General features: G+C 47.7%; 4 protein-coding genes across 4 annotated transcripts; 2 read left to right on the top strand and 2 right to left on the bottom strand.

Annotated features, from left to right (window-relative positions):
• Positions 1–8,230: 8,230 nt before the first annotated feature.
• N7487_007116 (uncharacterized protein) lies at positions 8,231–10,224 on the top strand (the record flags this gene model as incomplete). Its single annotated transcript, XM_056874846.1, has 4 exons — positions 8,231–8,830; positions 8,891–9,090; positions 9,160–9,740; positions 9,803–10,224. The coding sequence occupies 4 exons, from the start codon at positions 8,231–8,233 to the stop codon at positions 10,039–10,041; spliced, it is 1,620 nt and encodes a 539-aa protein (XP_056727034.1). The 3' UTR covers positions 10,042–10,224.
• Positions 10,225–10,423: 199 nt separating this feature from the next.
• On the bottom strand, positions 10,424–11,874 carry N7487_007115 (uncharacterized protein; the record flags this gene model as incomplete). Its single annotated transcript, XM_056874845.1, has 4 exons — positions 10,424–10,719; positions 10,779–10,907; positions 10,964–11,659; positions 11,718–11,874. The coding sequence occupies 4 exons, from the start codon at positions 11,872–11,874 to the stop codon at positions 10,424–10,426; spliced, it is 1,278 nt and encodes a 425-aa protein (XP_056727033.1).
• A 2,215-nt stretch (positions 11,875–14,089) lies between these two features.
• On the top strand, positions 14,090–15,813 carry N7487_007114 (sugar porter family MFS transporter; the record flags this gene model as incomplete). The annotated part of the gene is made up of 3 exons (XM_056874844.1): positions 14,090–14,616; positions 14,666–15,077; positions 15,148–15,813. 3 exons carry the CDS (start codon positions 14,090–14,092, stop codon positions 15,811–15,813), a joined length of 1,605 nt encoding a protein of 534 aa, XP_056727032.1.
• A 595-nt stretch (positions 15,814–16,408) lies between these two features.
• Positions 16,409–17,413, bottom strand: N7487_007113 (glycoside hydrolase family 75 protein; the record flags this gene model as incomplete). Its single annotated transcript, XM_056874843.1, is given in 4 exon segments — positions 16,409–16,801; positions 16,860–17,113; positions 17,125–17,227; positions 17,278–17,413. 4 exon segments carry the CDS (start codon positions 17,371–17,373, stop codon positions 16,409–16,411), a joined length of 846 nt encoding a protein of 281 aa, XP_056727031.1. The 5' UTR covers positions 17,374–17,413.
• Between the last annotated feature and the right edge of the window lie 105 nt (positions 17,414–17,518).

Raw genomic sequence — 17,518 nt, 5'->3', positions numbered from 1 at the left:
TGTTGGACAGCAATCCCTTATGAGGTTGTACTCTGGAAGAGGACAAGGGAAGAGATCCCTTTAAATACCTCTGTCCTACTAGTAATTGCTCTCATATAACCTTTAATGACTCTATCGTTTTTTTCTCGTGGGACATGTTTATGGCCGATGCTTAGTTAGGAAACCGTCGTCATTTCGATGTAGGAACATGAAGCATACATGATTGACATTATAGCTGTACGGCTACACAATGTTAACTTAACTTACATTTTGTGAATCTATCACCGGGGCATAGAATATCAACATGGAGAGTGCCTCTTCAAAGTGTAACATAGTAGTATTCTGATTTGGGAGATGAGACGAGATCCCTCGATGCTCTGATAATGTCAAGGCGACGACCGGCCCCTGCAATCTAGGAAGGAATACCTCAATGCCGTCTAAAGGTAGTCTATGTACTCCGTATATCCTTCAAGCTCCAGACTTCCCCCACAATTCTCTAATCCTGGCAAGGCCCCTCATGTCATCGAATACCCCCACATCCCCCACCGCGGACCGAGACAGAACCTTCGGCATTCCGTGGATATTCCATTTGGAGTCCAGATTCACTATTGTTTTACATAGATGGCTCATTCGGGATCAGTTTATGTCATCTCCATAGATTTATTATTTGTATTTAATCGTTTATCCAATGCCGTGAGCATTCATTTCCTCCAGACAAGGGACTGCGGGGACTTGAAGCGCCCAAAGCAGACCGCCCAGACCCCGACGATGCCGTCCATTTGTTTCAAGCTTATATCTGAGATTAGGTTCCATATCCCCCAAGGCGAGATGCCTAGTGCATAACCAGGGCTGGTGTGAGATAGGAAGGACTTGAAGTCGTCGAGGGCTTGGGCTCTGCCATAAACCTGGGCACACCTTGTAGATTAGCGACCACCAGTTAGAAACTTGCAAGACCTTAATGCGGTCTGTATATATTCAACCGCTGAGGCCTCACTGCACGCTATATGATTAGCAGGTGGGACACTGGGAATCCGCATTGACGGCACGCAAGTTGGATACGCGCGTGTTGGGTGTCAGCCTCACGGGGCTCGAATATGGTCTCCTGAGGGCAAATATCCAAACTGGAGGATCTCTCGCGACGCACCTATACAACCCCACCTTAATTGTCGGCCTGGGTGAGACACACCCGGCAACAACCTTGTAAGTTTGGGGTGCATGTCACGCTCAGCGGGAACCCATGGACCTGACTGGACACCAAAGGTCTGACTCGGTCATTGAAGTGGATGAGATTCCTAAAACGTTCGCATTATGTGAGATGAGAAAATTTGGATCGTTGGTGTGCACGGTACGGAGTACTCTGTACTAAAATGGATTTGCGCCCGAATCTGTTGGGGGCAAATAAATACCAACCTTGGGAAGGCTTGGAAGTCTGACACCTCAGGCCTCAACATGTTGTCGGATTGGTCTGTATTGTAAATGTAGGGGTCCAATCAGTGGTATTCAACTCTCTGTATTTCTGTATCGGCTCTTGGTACAATTTATATGGAGCCATGATTACATAACATTAATTACAAAAATGTGTAGGATTAATAAATCCCCCGGTATGCCGGTCGTCATGCTCCGACACACCCCCTCAGCTATCCCAGTATGGGATTGCTGGACTTGTTAGATCGGCATATTGATCTCCATGGTTTAATTGACTAGGCCATTAGATAGCCTATGTCCACCATCCTGAGCATCCTTAGGAAGCTCTCATGCTTCTGGCGAGATAGCATCTTTGTGAGTCCATCTGCGACCATGCTCGCCGTCGGCACCCATCGCACCATTATGCGTCCTTCTCTAACCTCTTGCCGAAGCCAATGATGATGAATATCGACATGCCGAAGCTTCGTTTCGAAGGCAGTGTCCTCACTAGTAAGTAGGCTGATCGTTCTCTCGTTGTCGCAGTCGATCGTCATATTGTGGGAGGGTTCAAAACCGAGGCTTTTTAGTAGTCGACGCCACCATTGAAGTTGCTTCCCTGTCTCTGATAGGCCTAGCAGCTCTGCTTCAGTGGTTGACGTTGTCACGGTGGGTTGCTTGCTCGCTTTCCAGTCAACTGGTCCACCATAAGCTTGACAGATGTAGCCTGCAGAGCTCTTTCGATCTGGGTGATCTCCGTATGAAGCATCGCTTGCGAACTGTATGGAATCGATTCCAGTGCTTACTGCGTCTGCACTATATTCAATAGCTAGGTTCCGGGTAGTATATAGGTAACTGATGACCCGGTCAGCTGCTTGGTGGTGCTGGGGCCCTGGATTCGTCAAGAACTGAGCTAGTCGAGCGGTGGCCTTTGCAGCATCTGGCCTAGTGATAGTGGTGGCATAGCCTGCGGATCCAACCTTCTTTTGATAGAGAAGGATCTCCTTCGGGGTGGCTACGCCTTGGTAAGGCGTCAATTCGTCAACTGGTAGTGGCGTATAGACAGGTGGTCGATCTGTCAAATTGTAGCGGGTAGCAATGCTTGTCATATAGCTATCTTGACATAGCCAGAGCTTCTTCTGCTTCCTATCGCGAATGATTCGGATATTGAGAAACCATGATGCTTCTCCATGATCTGTCAGCTCCCAGTGGGCTTCTAGATCTCGCTCCAATTGCATGGCTCTTGCCTTAGCATTTGCATGGCTAGCAATTAAGATATCATCCACATAGAAGAAGACTATTAGCCCTTCTCCGACGAAGACACAAGGGTCTTCTGGTGCTTGTTGCAGACCTAGTTTTCGGAGTACACTAGCTGCTTCTTGTTGCCAAAGACGTGGCGAGATCCGTAAGCCGTACAATGCTCGACGAAGCTTCCAGCATTTACCTAGGGACTGGAACCCTTCTGGCATCTGCGTATACGTCGGTTTCTCTTGGCTTAGTTTGCTATTCAGAAATGCAGTGACAGCATCTCGCTGACGGAGGTCTAGGTCAAAGGCAGCGACTAGTGCAAAGATCATTCTTGCTGTTCTTGCTGCTAGCGTAGCAGCTCTCTTTTCTTCATAGGTAATCGTCTCAAGATCCCCACGAACACAGATTCGAGCCTTCAATTTCAAAAGGTAACCGTCCTGGTCGAATTTGTATGCAAAAACCCATAGTAAGGGAAGGATTTGTATCCCTCGATCCTTTGGCTTTTCAATGACTTCGAATGTCTCTTTTTCAGATAGAGAGTGGATCTCTTTCTTCATTGCTGCGAGAAAACCTTGCTGAAAAGGATGATTTATGACATCCTTCCAGTACTTGGGTGGTGGTGGGAGATCATCTCGATGGCGGCGAGCGTTTGGTTTCTCGGCGTATAGACCAGCTGCAAATGCATGTAGTAGAGCCGGTGGCTCTTCTTCGTCAATACCCTGTACTATAGTGGTTGCATATGCAAAATCGTCATCTTGTTTTGCTTTGCGTATTCGACGTCCACTTAGTATGTTGCTGGCATCTATATTGCTGGAGATCTCTCTGCTTGGTGCTAGCAGTTCTGCCTGGAGCTGTCTTTCTAGCTCATTTTCCACCTCTCTATTGGGTTCTTCATTAGGTTCTCCATTGGCTTCTTCATTGGCTTCTTCATAGGCTTCTTCATGGGCCTGATCTTCACTGAGCAGTTGATCATCTAGATCATGCGTATCCACCCCCTGATCAGGGCCAGTTTCCACCCCTTGCTGTAAGCCAGTTTCTTCATTTGGTGGGGTTAATGGTGATGGATCTTGATCCTTCTGTATGTCCTGGATCTCACCGGCTTCTTTTCTGACCGAGGTCAGAAGTATAGGTGGTAGGCTTATTGGGGTAGGCATTAATGCCTGCCTGCTCACCCCCTGAAGTGGGGTGATCTCTCGGTAGTCAACCTCACTTAGCTGAATATCTTGTGAAGTATCTGGTAGAGTATCTGGTAGAGCATCTGGAAGAGCATCTAGAAGAGCATCTGGTAGAGCATCTGGAAGAGCATCTGGTAGAGCATCGTCGGTTTCATCTTGTCGGTTTTGATGCTCACTTTCCGGCGTACTAGTTGCTTCCTGGCTAGCGATCTGATGGTTGATGATTTGCGCCACTTCGTCGGGCGTAATCTCTTCTGGCTCTCTCACTAATGGTAGTGGAATAGGCTGAGATTTCTCATAGTCCGGCGAGTATTTACGTGCTTCATCAATGACTGCATCTCGTATATACCTCACTTTCCCACTGTGTGGAAACCAGATTTTGTAGATATTAGATGCCAAGTATCCGACTAGGAAGCCGACCTCTGCTCTTGGATTCATCTTATCTGACTGGATCTGCCTCTCAATGCGGCAGTACGCCAAACTTCCATATAATCTAACATTTGCTAGATTGATCTTCGGGGCTGTTGGAGCAAATTCTCTTCTTACTTCTTCCCATGGTATTAACCACTTGTTCTCAGAAGCAATGTATGTAGGGGTACGGTTCAATAACCACACTGCAGCGCTTGCGAATTCAGGCCATAGGTCTTTCGGAAGCTTGCCTTCAAGAGAGAGCATACGCATACGGGTAATGATCATCCCGCCAGATCTCTCGGCATACCCATTCATCTCTGAGTGGCCGGGTGGAGTATGATATATCAAGATACCATCGCTTGTCAAACTGTGCTCCGCTGTTTTGCCTGCTGCAGCTTCATTGTCATAGTGAAATGCCTTGATAGGTAGATTCCACTGATTCCTTGCTAGCTGTACGAACTGGTTGATCGCCAGCTGGCATTCAGGCTTCACTTCATGTGTCATTATCCAATGGAATCGTACTCCTTCCATATAGAAATGAGATATCCATCGGTGTCTATTGTATGCTAGCGGCAGTTGTATGAGATCAAAGTGGATCCTTCCAAATCGTCCAAAAGTACGTCCTACTGGCCGGCGAGAGATCTGTTTTGGTGCTCTCCCAATATGACAGGTTTGGCATAATGAAGCTTCTTCTTGCTCTGCTTCCTGGAGGACTATACCATCTACCATAGTAGCAAGCTTAGCTACGGCGCGGGGCTCAATGTGAGCAAGTCGCCGATGCCAGATGTCAGCCGATGCCTTTGATTCCTGCGGCTTTACTGAGGATCTCTGTGTGGCATATGCTTGTTGCGGTAGAACCTCTCCTGGTTCATCGAAAATCCAGAGGTTAAACTGGTCCCATAGATGTACATTGACAACAGGTAGATCCTTTGGATCTCGGATGCAGTTTGTACGTTGACACCAGGTGCCCCCCTTCTTCTTTAGCATCGCGTACGACACTAGATTTGTATGGAAGCTAGGCGAGTAGAGAGCATCACTCAATGTGATTTCCATTCTCCCTTTCTGTGGATGCTTGCCGACTAGTCGAACTTTGCCTCTCCCTAGCACCTGCGTAGTACTGTCACCAGTTGTCAAATCTATGACTTCCGGCGTAAAATCAATAAACAGTGCTCTGTTATTGCATACATGTGAACTGGACCCAGTGTCAAGAATCCATCGATTGCGGAGAGAGAGCTCGCCAGTCTTTGCAGCTGAGAGTGCATGCTTGCCAATCTGTATAGCTTCACTTAGTAGCTTGCCTTGGTGCTTGCCCTGGGGCTTGCCCTGAGGCTTGCTCTGAGGCCTGCTCTGAGGCCTGCCCTGTTGCTTACTCTGGTAGGTGGTGGCGAAGCTAACGTGGTTTGCAGATTCATGATGCTTTGATTTAGCTTCATTGACAGCTTTGTCGACCCATTGCTTCCACCCTGGATCATTTGCTAGCTTCTTTCTAGCTCTCTCTAGCTTCCCTTCGTCTAGGGTATATCCTTCTGGGCGTATAGCTTCATTCATGAGCCAGCAGTTGGCCACCTTGTGGTGTGGATGACCATTGCCACATGGACATTTTCTCTTCTCGAATGGAAGCTTCTCTTGCTTCGCTTCCGGCTTTGCTTCTCGATGACCTTGCCAGGTTGAAAAAGCACTTTTTGGAGCATTAGTTGAGGTCACAGTTTTGACGCCTATCTCCCGATTCATTGCACGGAATGATTCAAGAAGATCTCGAGTGTCATATTTCTTCTTATCCATAACAATCTCTTGGTATTTTCCTTGCCACCAGATTGGCAGTACCTCTTTAACTGCATGTAGGAAGTCTCGATTGGAATCTGCATCGCTAATGCCGAGGCTAATAGCTTGCTCTCTTAGTGAATTCCACTTTTGAAGCCACTGCTCAATATCACCGGTTGGTTTCTGCATGGCAAAGACCTTCCAATTCATACGGATTTCTTCTTCGTACGCCGTTGACCGAGCAAATCTAGTCTTTAGGTATACAAGCCTCTCATACGGAGTACGATATGTGATCAGAGCAAGGTGATGCATTGGGTCGAGGTAGGTAAGGATGTACTCGTTGACATCACTTAGTCCTTTTGCTTGCTTCTCCCACTTCGTGTACTTCATTTTATACACGTCCATTCGATCTCGCCAAATCCTTCGATCCTTGTCATCGCCGTCCTCTGGGTATTCCGGTTCCACCGGTTCTTGGAGAGGTATAGATCTTATTGCTTGGGATTCGGTTGTCGTCGGGGGATCTGGGTTGCAAAGGTCCCATACGTTCTTTTGCATGGCATATAGCTGCACTTTTGCAAACCAAGTGAGCCACTGCGGCGAGTCCTTCAGTTTTTCGCCCTTCATGGCGGAGAGAATTGATGCTGCCTCCATTGCTGGATTCAGGGGTAGCTGGGAATAGCTTCACAATTGCTAATTCAGGGGTAGCTAGGAGGTTTCAAGGGGTAGAAAGCAGGCTTCTAGTAGTGTACTAGATACTATATCTCAAATAGTAATGCTTTCTTCGATGCGAACCGGGCTCATAACTGTCGGATTGGTCTGTATTGTAAATGTAGGGGTCCAATCAGTGGTATTCAACTCTCTGTATTTCTGTATCGGCTCTTGGTACAATTTATATGGAGCCATGATTACATAACATTAATTACAAAAATGTGTAGGATTAATAAATCCCCCGGTATGCCGGTCGTCATGCTCCGACACATGTCTAGTCCCACCTGTTTGTTACGACTGCTATGGAGCCGAATGGAGTATGTACTCCGTATGATGTTGAGCATTTATCAGACCCATATATATTGCGATTTTCATTGGAAGGAATTTACTCCGTAGAGAGCGCCCCGTTTGATTTCTGCCTAGGCTCTCGATAGGAAACCTCTCCGCACCGGACGCTTCAAGTTACCATCTGACTTTTGGTGATGGACAATTGACTACTCCATACGGAGTACACCGAGGTAATTGAGTAAAGTTGCAGCCAAGATTGCTGTGGCCAATGAAATATCTGCGCCGAAAGCCTGTGCCCCCTTTTTTAATTGAGGCTATCTCTATACTTGCGGGATGGCCTGTCAGAACACGGCTGGTATCGGAACCTGTCAGAGTCAGGGGGATATTTTAACTGCATATGTACAACATAAGTACACCGTATTTGGGGCATCAGTCCTGGTTGTTATCTGAATTCTTTTACTGTACGGAGTGCCTATATTGAAGAATAGAAAACAGATAATGTCGAAGAAATAATCAGGTTTTCATTTGCGCGGAGACCATTTCCCAAGACCAGGTGGGATTGCGGCCCCAGACCAACGCCTCCGACATCATGTTAACGGTGGTTCCATAGTACGTATTTGGATAGTTAAAGGTAACCCTGACACCATGTTGTGCCTATGCACCATATGTGTACGTCCGAAGTAAGCTAGGGATCTTTTGATAACCCGTTCAGCCTAGCCCTACAACATACATTGGACATTTGTACTCCTTACTCCTTACAGAAATAATAGAGCTCAACAACGCAACCCCCCGTCTTCTCAAAGGCTTCCAAAGTTCGAAACAAGGATGGACACTAGCCAGGTTTTGGATTGCAGAAGCAATATTATTGGTTGTTCCAGCAATCTCCCTGTCTCTCTGCGTACGTTGATTGGCTTAAAGTTTAATCGCGCTCGTGTCCTATGGATCGGGGTGGATCTGGAATGGGTCGTGTGGAACATAGTGGAGCCTGTGGGCGTATGTGGATGTCATTCGCTTACATTTAATCTGCTGGTCATATTTTCTCTTTGGGGGTTTTTTGGATTTTTTGGGTTTTATTTTCCTCAATTTTTGCCGTTAAGTGGCGTTTTTTTTTTTTTTTTTTTTTTTTTTTCCTATCTTTTGTTTTTGTATTTCTTATTTCTCCATCTCTTTTTCACATTCCTCTACTAGGATATATATATATCTGTACCAATCTGTACCGCATGCAGATCAGAAACATCACTCAATAACTTTCATTCCTCATGGCTGCCGATGATGCATTCCGTCGCCCTTCCGCGGTGACGGTTGAACAGGGTGTGAGTAGCTCCAATGCGGATCGTACCCTGGAGGATATGGGATACAAGCCTGAATTGGCTCGCAATCGATCGATCTGGCAAGTCACTTTCATGTGCTTCATTCTCTCTTCAGTTCCCTACGGCTTGTCGACCACTCTATACTACCCACTCGCCGCAGGTGGACCTGCCAATGTCATCTGGGGTTGGGTGATCATTTCTTTCTTGATTCTCTGTGTGGCTATCTCATTGGCGGAAATCACTTCGGTTTACCCAACTGCAGGTGGTGTCTATTATCAAACATTCGTCTTGTCACCCTTGTGGTGTCGTCGCGTTGCATCGTGGATCTGTGGCTGGTCCTACGTTGCAGGGAACATCACCATTACCCTCGCCGTCAATTTTGGAACTGCCCTGCTCTTCGTGAGCTGCCTGGATGTCTTTGAAAAATCGCCGGGTGTCGGAATCACAGATGATTTCCAGACATATCAGGTCTTCCTCATCTTCTTGGCCATTACCCTGTTAACGCACTCCATCTCGGCGTTTGGCAATAAATGGTTGCCATGGTTGGAGGTATGTACTCGCACGTGCCCCTTTACCCTATGGGGTAATAATACTGATCATCGGTTTTAGACATTCGCCATTTTCTGGACCATGGCCGGTCTACTCGCCATTATCGTTTGTCTGTTGGCTGTCGCGAAGCAAGGCCGTCACGATGCCGCATGGGTTTTTGGTCACTTTGAAACTCAGGCTGGGTGGCCTGCGGGGTGGTCATTCTTCATCGGTCTCTTGCAGGCTGCCTACGCCACATCGGCGACCGGCATGATTATCTCGTGAGTCCGACCTTCAATTAACCTTTATCAATTCGGCCGTCGCACATGCTAACATCTGATACCCGTTAGTCTCTGCGAGGAAGTCCAAGAGCCCGCTGTCATGGTCCCGAAGGCCATGGTTGGAACCATTGTCATCAACTTCATCGCCGGTCTTCTCTTCTTGATTCCCGTCTGCTTCGTCCTTCCCGATCTCACATACCTGGTCAACCTGGCTTCCGGTCAGCCCACCCCTGCCATCTTCAAAGCCGCTATCGGCAACTCGGCAGGCGCATTCTGTCTGCTGATTCCCCTCCTTGTGTTGGGTATTATTTGCGGTGTCGGTTGTGTGACCGCCACCTCTCGCTGTACTTGGGCCTTTGCCCGCGACGGCGGCATTCCCGGCTCGGGCTGGTGGAGCACCGTTAACAAGACCCTGGATATCCCTTTCAATGCTTTGTTATTGGGCATGGCTGTGGAAATTATTCTCGGTGTTATCTACTTCGGCTCTACTGCAGCGTACAATGCCTTCTCTGGTGTTGGTGTCATTTTCTTGACCACGAGTTATGCCTGCCCGATCGCCGTTTCCCTGATCTTCCGTGGCCGTGAAGATATCAAGAACGGTAGCTTCAACTTTGGAATCGTTGGCCTGATCGCTAACGTTATTGCTCTTGGTGAGTTGCCTCTGGAAATTTCATTAGTTACACGCGTGCGTTTCAACTAACCGTTCGATCAGGCTGGAGTCTTCTTGCAATTCCCCTGTTCTGCATGCCAACACTTAAATCTGTCACCAAGGAGAGCATGAACTATGCCTCTGTGGTCTTCGCTGGCTTCATTGCCATAGCTGCTGTCTGGTATGGTGTTTGGGGCTACAACAATTACCGTGGACCGCCAACCGACGCTGTAGAGCGGGATGAAAACTCCCCTGAGCCCTCAGCCTACGCCGAAGTCCCCAAGAAGACACCGAGTCATTGAACCTCTCTTACCCTCGCGACATCGAAATTCTCTTGCCATTGCGACATTGAAATTCTCTTGCCACCGCGACATTGAACTTCTCTTGCCCCCGCGACACCGAACCCTTTATACCCTCACGAGGACAGCCCATTCTAATTAATTCTAGAAAAGCACAGAGTTGCATGTATATAAGTATAAATACCCAATCAAAATAGTCATTTCTGCGCGACTTACATATTATAACCTACGCAGCTACTTCAAGAAACATGAAAAGAGCACACAGTTCGTGGTTCTTGTGTAGTAGATATAATATATTGAGGCCCATTGAAACAGCCGGATCCTGATTGTCTGCATCACATGGATATGTATCCACCCCCCAATGCAGCCCCACGAGTTATGAGGTCTAGGAGTCAATGGCTGCGATGTGGTCCGTCACCAGACAAGTAAATTCACTAGTTCCATAGTAGAAGGTGTTTCCATCATCAGCAGATTTTCCCGAACTCAGCGTGTCTCCATACTGCCAGTAGAGATCAGCTGCAATACCGGTGGTGTCCAGCGCTGTCTTCTGCCATGGAGCCTCAATGCCACAGTGATTAGAAGTGACACCGTACTCTTCAAAGAGACAGGGCTTTCCAGCTGCTGCACAGGCAGCTCCGTGGGATTTGACCCACCCGTTGCCCCAATCATTAGTGGTTCCCCCTGGTGTGAATACATTAGCAGGGTCCAGGCCAAGGGCAATGGAGAAATGATATACGTACAGCTCGATGGATAGAGATGGAATGTAGCAAAATCGATGGTATCAATCCCTAGATTCATTGTGAAGTTCAGACCCTCGTTGTAGCTGTAGGGATAGCTGCCATCAGACCCGGTGTCCAGCCCGAAGCCCTCTAGAAGATGAGTTAGACAATGGACCACATGACAGAGATTTGAAGGATCTAAATACCATCGCCAATGGCAACCATATGCTTTGAGTCCAGAGACTTGATATAGGCACTGGTAGACTCGATCCAGTTGTAAAGGACCGAAGTGTCACAGCCATTGCAGCGAGGCTCATTGGCCAACTCCCACGCAAAGACGGCAGGCGAGTCAATATATCGGGAAACAACAGCTTTGATGTAAGCACGGTAGGCCGTTTGAGCTGCAGTATTTGTATACCAACTTGTCTGGCTACCACCAAAGGCAGTGACGTACGCGGCCATACCCCCATAATCCGACCAGTTGTTGACGAAGTTAATGATCAGTTTCACATTCCGTGCCTCGGCGGAAGCAACCACATAGTCCAGGCGCTGTAGGCCATCTGCGCCGGTGTTGATGGTAGCAGTTCCATCTTTAAGGAGTTGGTAGTAAACAGTCCCAGAAGATGGAACAGTGTTGACATCGTTGAATCCCCAAACTCGGAGGATCCGGAGCCCAGATTCATCCATGTGGTCGAGTACAAGATCCACATCGTCATTGTTGGTGAGGAAGCCAATCCAGTAGGAATTAGAACCAGCAAAGTAGCTTTTCTTTCCATCAATTTCAAAATCCAGTCCATTTGTAGTGGGAAATCCTGTCCCCAGAGTACCGGTGGCGGTTGCCTTTGTTGTAGTGGTCGTTTTAGCTGTGGTTGTCAATAGAGTAGTGGTACTACCGCCAGAAGCTGGACCATTCCGTGTCAATCGATTGAACACAATTGCAAAATATGTGGGCACACTTACATGCGAGGCATTGGCTAAACCAGTCATTCTGGTATTGGCAAGTCCAGCCAGAGACACATGTTGTAGAGCCAGAATAACCGCTTCCGCCACATTGAGCGTACGGGGCAGCTTGGGCAGAGACCAAGCCGGCCAGAGATAGGATTGCTAGCGTTTTCATAATGATCCTATATTCTTGGTGCACTGCTGTTTGGCGACGGATGCAGGTAGGTGTAGATGTGAATATGTATATATATATATATATATATATCGGGAGTGCGGGGAATATTGGAAGACGGGGAACAACATCCGCCATGAATTAGGCAATCGAAATTATCCCATCGACTAGAGGATACATCAGGCCATAGAGTGTTCCTATCGAGCTTATGCTGCAAGCCCCCCGTGTTGTTTGCGGAATAATAGAGGCGGTAGTCCGCTTGCCATACACCAATGATTCAGCCTTTTGAAGGCCGAAGTCCATAAGCCAAACCACTTGCATTAGTATGCGGGGTATTTAAGAAATCCAGGACTGCATGAATCATCCGCACTTGCGGGGAGGCGAGTGCTGCGGAAATTGAAACGCGGAGTAATTGACACTTGTCTCAATCCGTCAAGGCGTTTCAGCCGCTGTACTTGGGAGAGGAGATGAGGAAAAAGTCATTGAAACTCAATAGTAATACAGGGGGTCTCGGCTGGCTAGCTCGACAGTTAGACTAATTTGTGATAATTGCAACAATATCGCTGCATACAACATATACCAGTGTTATATCTCCTTTTCTATTTCATTTTTCACATGTTTTTCTGAATTATCGCAGATTGCAAAGGATTAAGGACGCCTCATTCCTCAATCGCTCAAGGTTGACTCCAACTCTACGACGTAGCCTGTTGTATTCATTCATATCCGTTACGATCCTGGATGGATGTCCCTGCTGTTTAAATAAGTGGAACGGATTTTCAAAGTTCCCGATACTTTCCCCGACTTGGCACGGAATATCAAAGACGCCCGGTTTTTTTGGGGGGGCGGATCAACCGGCATATGTTGGGGAAACTACGGGGAACTCCGGAAAGAAATTACAAATTATGCGATATTATGTTCACCCCATGGGCATTACATAAATAACACCAATATCGAATATGCATAACCTGGCTTATTTGGGGGGATTGCAGCATAAATGTAGAAAGGTACCATGGAAATAGATCTTAAGAGTACGTAGGTATGTATGAAGTTGTATACGTATATGTATTGTAGACGAGATGAAATATAAATTACAAAGCATTGTGAAACTCTTTTTTTTAAAAAACAAGATAATTGAAAATTTCTTCCATGACGTAGGGTAACGGGTGTGGCGCTTTGGATGCCCCACCACTGACGACCTCGGGGCTCGGCACTCGGAATGCCAACACAATGCCGATGTGTTACGGGATTTATAACGGGATTGCGTTTTACATAAGCCGGAGACAGAGTAGATGCAAGGTCGTTTGTGTAGTGGGTATAGTGCTCGTCTCGTGCAAAGAGTGGCAATGGTAGTGATGTCTCAAGAGTATGTACTGCTTAGTATGTCGACACCGACCCCAGACTCCGCATTTCCCCTCGAACAAGTCCCCCTTCATGTCTGGAGATGATACTTCTCCCGGGGATGTTCTCACCGGGATACCGATGAGGAAATGAGTTACACGGGTTTAAATCCGGAGAGAACCCGGAGAGAACCCGGAGGGCCTGGGGAATGCCCAGGTTTTCTTTTCGGCATATGACCCACTGTTATTTCACAGGATTTGTTTGAGTATCCTGGCCCTGGCATTCTACAAAGTACGTCGATATGGACAAATCAAAATGAGAGAGACCTTGTTCTCGGCCTCTTTCTCTCGGCACCGACTAAAATATTCGAGCCCGAGTAAGTTCGGCACGGCCTTGGCCTATGAGCTTGAATCCGCCACCTCCCGACCCCTGCACCGAACAAATCGGCTATCCACTTAAAAACGGCGAACCAGAGGCCGATAATCTTTTGGAACCTGCCCTATATGGTTTTTCCCCCTGGTGGGGTGGCAGTGCAAGTCGGCTTCCGCCGGCTTGTTGACTGTTGTCATCCTTCTTGTGCAGCGGCCACGAGCATCGTCATCTCGCACAACTCACCTCTCCACAATTCGCTCCCCACTTTGAGTCTGGGTTTTATTTTATTTTCTTCCCACTATCTGATTACTGGATTACAAAAAGGCCCCTTCTCCCCAATGTTCCCCGAGGTTTCTTATTCCCCATGGGCTTGTTTCCCTCTATTCTTCTTTCATCATCATATTACTTCTGAGCTGGTCCTTTAGTCCTATCATATTTGTCAAATACAACTCGAAGTATCAACCCTTAGGACAGCTCGAAATACATTCCTCTTTCCCCAACCTACACCATGGGTGTCGAAGCGTCTTCCCACCATGGGGAGTCTATCACTCCGGCTCAACAGCCGAGTGTTCAGTCGTCCTTTCAAAATAGCCCTATTGAGAAGCCCATGCACCCCGAGGGCATTGATACACCGATCCCTCGGATAACTGTGCGCTCCTTGGTGATGGCTCTCTTTGTCTCGATGGGTGGTCTGCTGTTCGGATATGACACGGGTCAGATTTCCGGCTTCCAAGAAATGAGCAACTACTTGGAGCGGTATGGTGAGCTGAACGCAGATGGTTCTTACGCATTCAGCACCGTGCGCTCCGGTCTCATTGTCGGCTTACTGTCCATCGGTACGATGATCGGTGCCCTGGTTGGAGCCCCCGTCGCTGATATGTTGGGCCGGAAGTGGTCCATTACTCTCTGGTGCATGATCCTCAACGTCGGTTTGATTGTTCAAATTTCCTCCCCAGATGGTCACTGGTACCAGATGGTCGTTGGCCGTTGGGTCACTGGTCTCGGTGTCGGTGGCTGCTCGTTGCTTGTGCCCATGTACCAGGGTGAAAGTGCCCCCCCGCCATATCCGTGGTGCCATGATCAGTTGCTACCAGCTGTTCGTCACCCTCGGTATTTTTTTGGCGTACTGCATTAACTTGGGTACTCACACCTTGGATGGCACTGCTCAGTGGCGCATCACTCTCGGCATCACCTTCCTCTTTGCTCTGGTTCTCGGCGGTGGTATGGCATTTTTCCCCGAAAGCCCGCGTTATGAATTCCGCCACGGAAAGGCCGAGAGTGCCCAAAGCACTCTAGCCAAGCTCTATGGTATCCCAGAGAACCATGTCCGCATTCTGGAGGAAATGAGGGAGATTCGTGAACAGTTTGAAGCTGAGGCTGATGACCAGAAATGGCACGAATTCCTCACCGCTCCCTGCATGTTCTACCGTATTGCTCTCGGCATGGTCTTGCAGTCACTGCAGCAGCTTAGTGGTGCTAACTACTTCTTCTACTATGTAAGTTCCTACATCAATTGCCCTTTTTGTATTTTGCGGGAAAAATCGCTGACTGCAATATTCTTGACAGGGTACCACTATCTTCGAAGGTGCTGGTCTCTCAGACAGCTTTGTGACCCAGTGCATTCTCGGCGCTGTGAACTTCGGCACTACATTTGGTGGCTTGTATGTCGTAGAAAACTTCGGTCGCCGCAAGTCCCTAATCTTCGGAGCGATCTGGATGTTTGTCATGTTTATGATCTTCTCGTCCCTCGGCCATTTCGTTCTGGATGTGGAAACACCTACCAATACCCCCAATGCCGGCAAGGGTATGATTGTTGTCGCCTGCCTGTTTATTGCGGCATATGCCATGACCTGGGGTCCCATGGTTTGGGCTATTGTCGCAGAGCTTTTCCCTTCCAAGTACCGTGCCAAGGGTATGGCCTTAGCTACCGCAACCAACTGGCTGTGGAACTTCCTCATCAGCTTCTTCACAACTTTCATCACTAAGGAGATTGACTTTGCCTACGGATACGTCTTCGCTGGTTGTCTTTTCGTGGCTGTCGGCGTTGTCTACTTCTTTGTCATTGAAGGCAAGGGTCGCACCCTCGAGGAGCTCGACTGGATGTATGTCAACAAGGTTGTCCCATGGAAGAGCAGCAACTACGAGATTCCAGAACGCCACCAGGACTGGATCGCGGATGAGAACCCGTACGGTCGCAAGTCGCAGGGAACCCTGCACGCGGAGAATGCGTGAGTTCAAGGGCCTTTTGGGGGGGAAAAATCACTGTTTATTCTCTTTTTCTTTTTATCGGTGTTGCATTCTCATTTCATGATGCATGAACCTACATGACACGATATCATCTTGGGCCTGGAGTACTGGGTGGCATTATTGTGCACAATTACTTTCTTTGTATATATATAGGAGATCGATCATATACCTATTGCATTTATAGAATACAAGGCATTTTGCTTTATTTAACCTGACAACCTGAATTACACCCAAAACTGCGAGCTATGAAGCAAAGTTTGTACGTAGATGATTCAAGTGGTTAGGAGTATGTGTAATACATTATGGTTATCTCCTCTAGGAGGAATGTAACATTTTTTTTTGAAAGTCTAGATACGAGAGAAGCTGGCTTCTAGAGAGATGGAAAGTCAATACCCCATTACGTAGCCCTTTCAAATCAAGTAACGCAAGAGTAAGATATATTCCTGACAATTTTACGATTAAAAACATTCGAATAACAACATGGCACTGCGATCCATAACCAGAAGCCGGGCTTAATCCCGCTCTTCACGAGCCTGATATACACAGGCAAACTGATGAAGGCCTGTGAGTTTAAGGGACCTTAGTCTGTACGACACGCTTTCGATGTGCCTGCAGGAGCGCTGGAAGAAGTGCGACTCTTGGTCGAAGTTGTAGTGGTGGTCTGCACGGATGTGGTGAACGAAGATGTAGAGGCTTTGATAGAGCTTTTGGATCTAGCCGAACCAAGCCCCGCGACCAGTTTATCACCAAGAGACTTGATACTCTTTTCAAATGTCTTGCTGTCCTTCGCTTTCCAGTCTGCCTTGGATCCCGGAACTGCACTCTTTCCGGTGAAGCCAATGTACAAAACATCCTTTTCGCTATGTCCGCTGTCACCGGTAATGTCCTCCTTAGGGAAGCAGAGTTTAGCTAGAGAGATAGAAGCTTCTCCGGTGGAAGTTCCACCGTTGGTGTCACCCCAGATACCATAGTGCTGAGATAATCTTAGCAGGGAAAAGATCAAATAAGTTGAGGGTACAGTGGTGACGTACCAGTTGACCACCACACACAATCGCCATCACACTGAGATGCTCCATGCCGTGATCATCAGGCATAAATGAAGGCTTATGTTCCTCATTTCCAAAGACAACATAGGGGTGAATGTTGGCATCCAAGTCTTTGATGCCAAAGTGTTTCACTTCATCCTGGAACGCCGTGACACCTTGGCCACTTGGATCATTGGAGCAGCCCCCTTCGGAGTTATTAGCGCCATCACAATCGACGTCCATATCAGCGTACGCTCCCCCTTGGATGTACTGTGCAAGAAGATAGCCCCGTCTATGTCGCCGCAATAACCCATGTCGGTGCCTTTACCTCCATCGCTAAATCCTTTAGCAAGTAGGTTGTCGCATTTAGCAGCCTATGTATGTTAGAGTTATTGTATATGATTGACAGACAGGCAAGATTTACCTTGTGGGATTTGTAGATTTCTTGCAAATTGGCGGGGACCTCATATGCAAAAGCAAGTCCCGCGGAGCACAGAATCAAAGTACTGAGAACCTGCATCTTGAGAAGAAAAGATGAAGTGTATTGGGGTGTTGACTTGGAATGGATACATCATGAGAAAAGCGAAGGGTGTTGTGGAATATATACACCAACTACAGTTGTATATGTTGGATATGCAGGGGTAAATGAGAACAGTGGCCCACTC

The sequence above is a fragment of the Penicillium crustosum genome (assembly GCF_028827405.1).
Source record: "Penicillium crustosum strain IBT 35664 chromosome Unknown utg000003l_segment0_segment0, whole genome shotgun sequence".
NCBI classification, from domain to species: Eukaryota; Fungi; Ascomycota; class Eurotiomycetes; order Eurotiales; family Aspergillaceae; genus Penicillium; species Penicillium crustosum.
The sequence above is the reverse complement of the archived record's forward strand: the minus strand, read 5'-3'. Positions and strand labels throughout refer to the sequence as shown.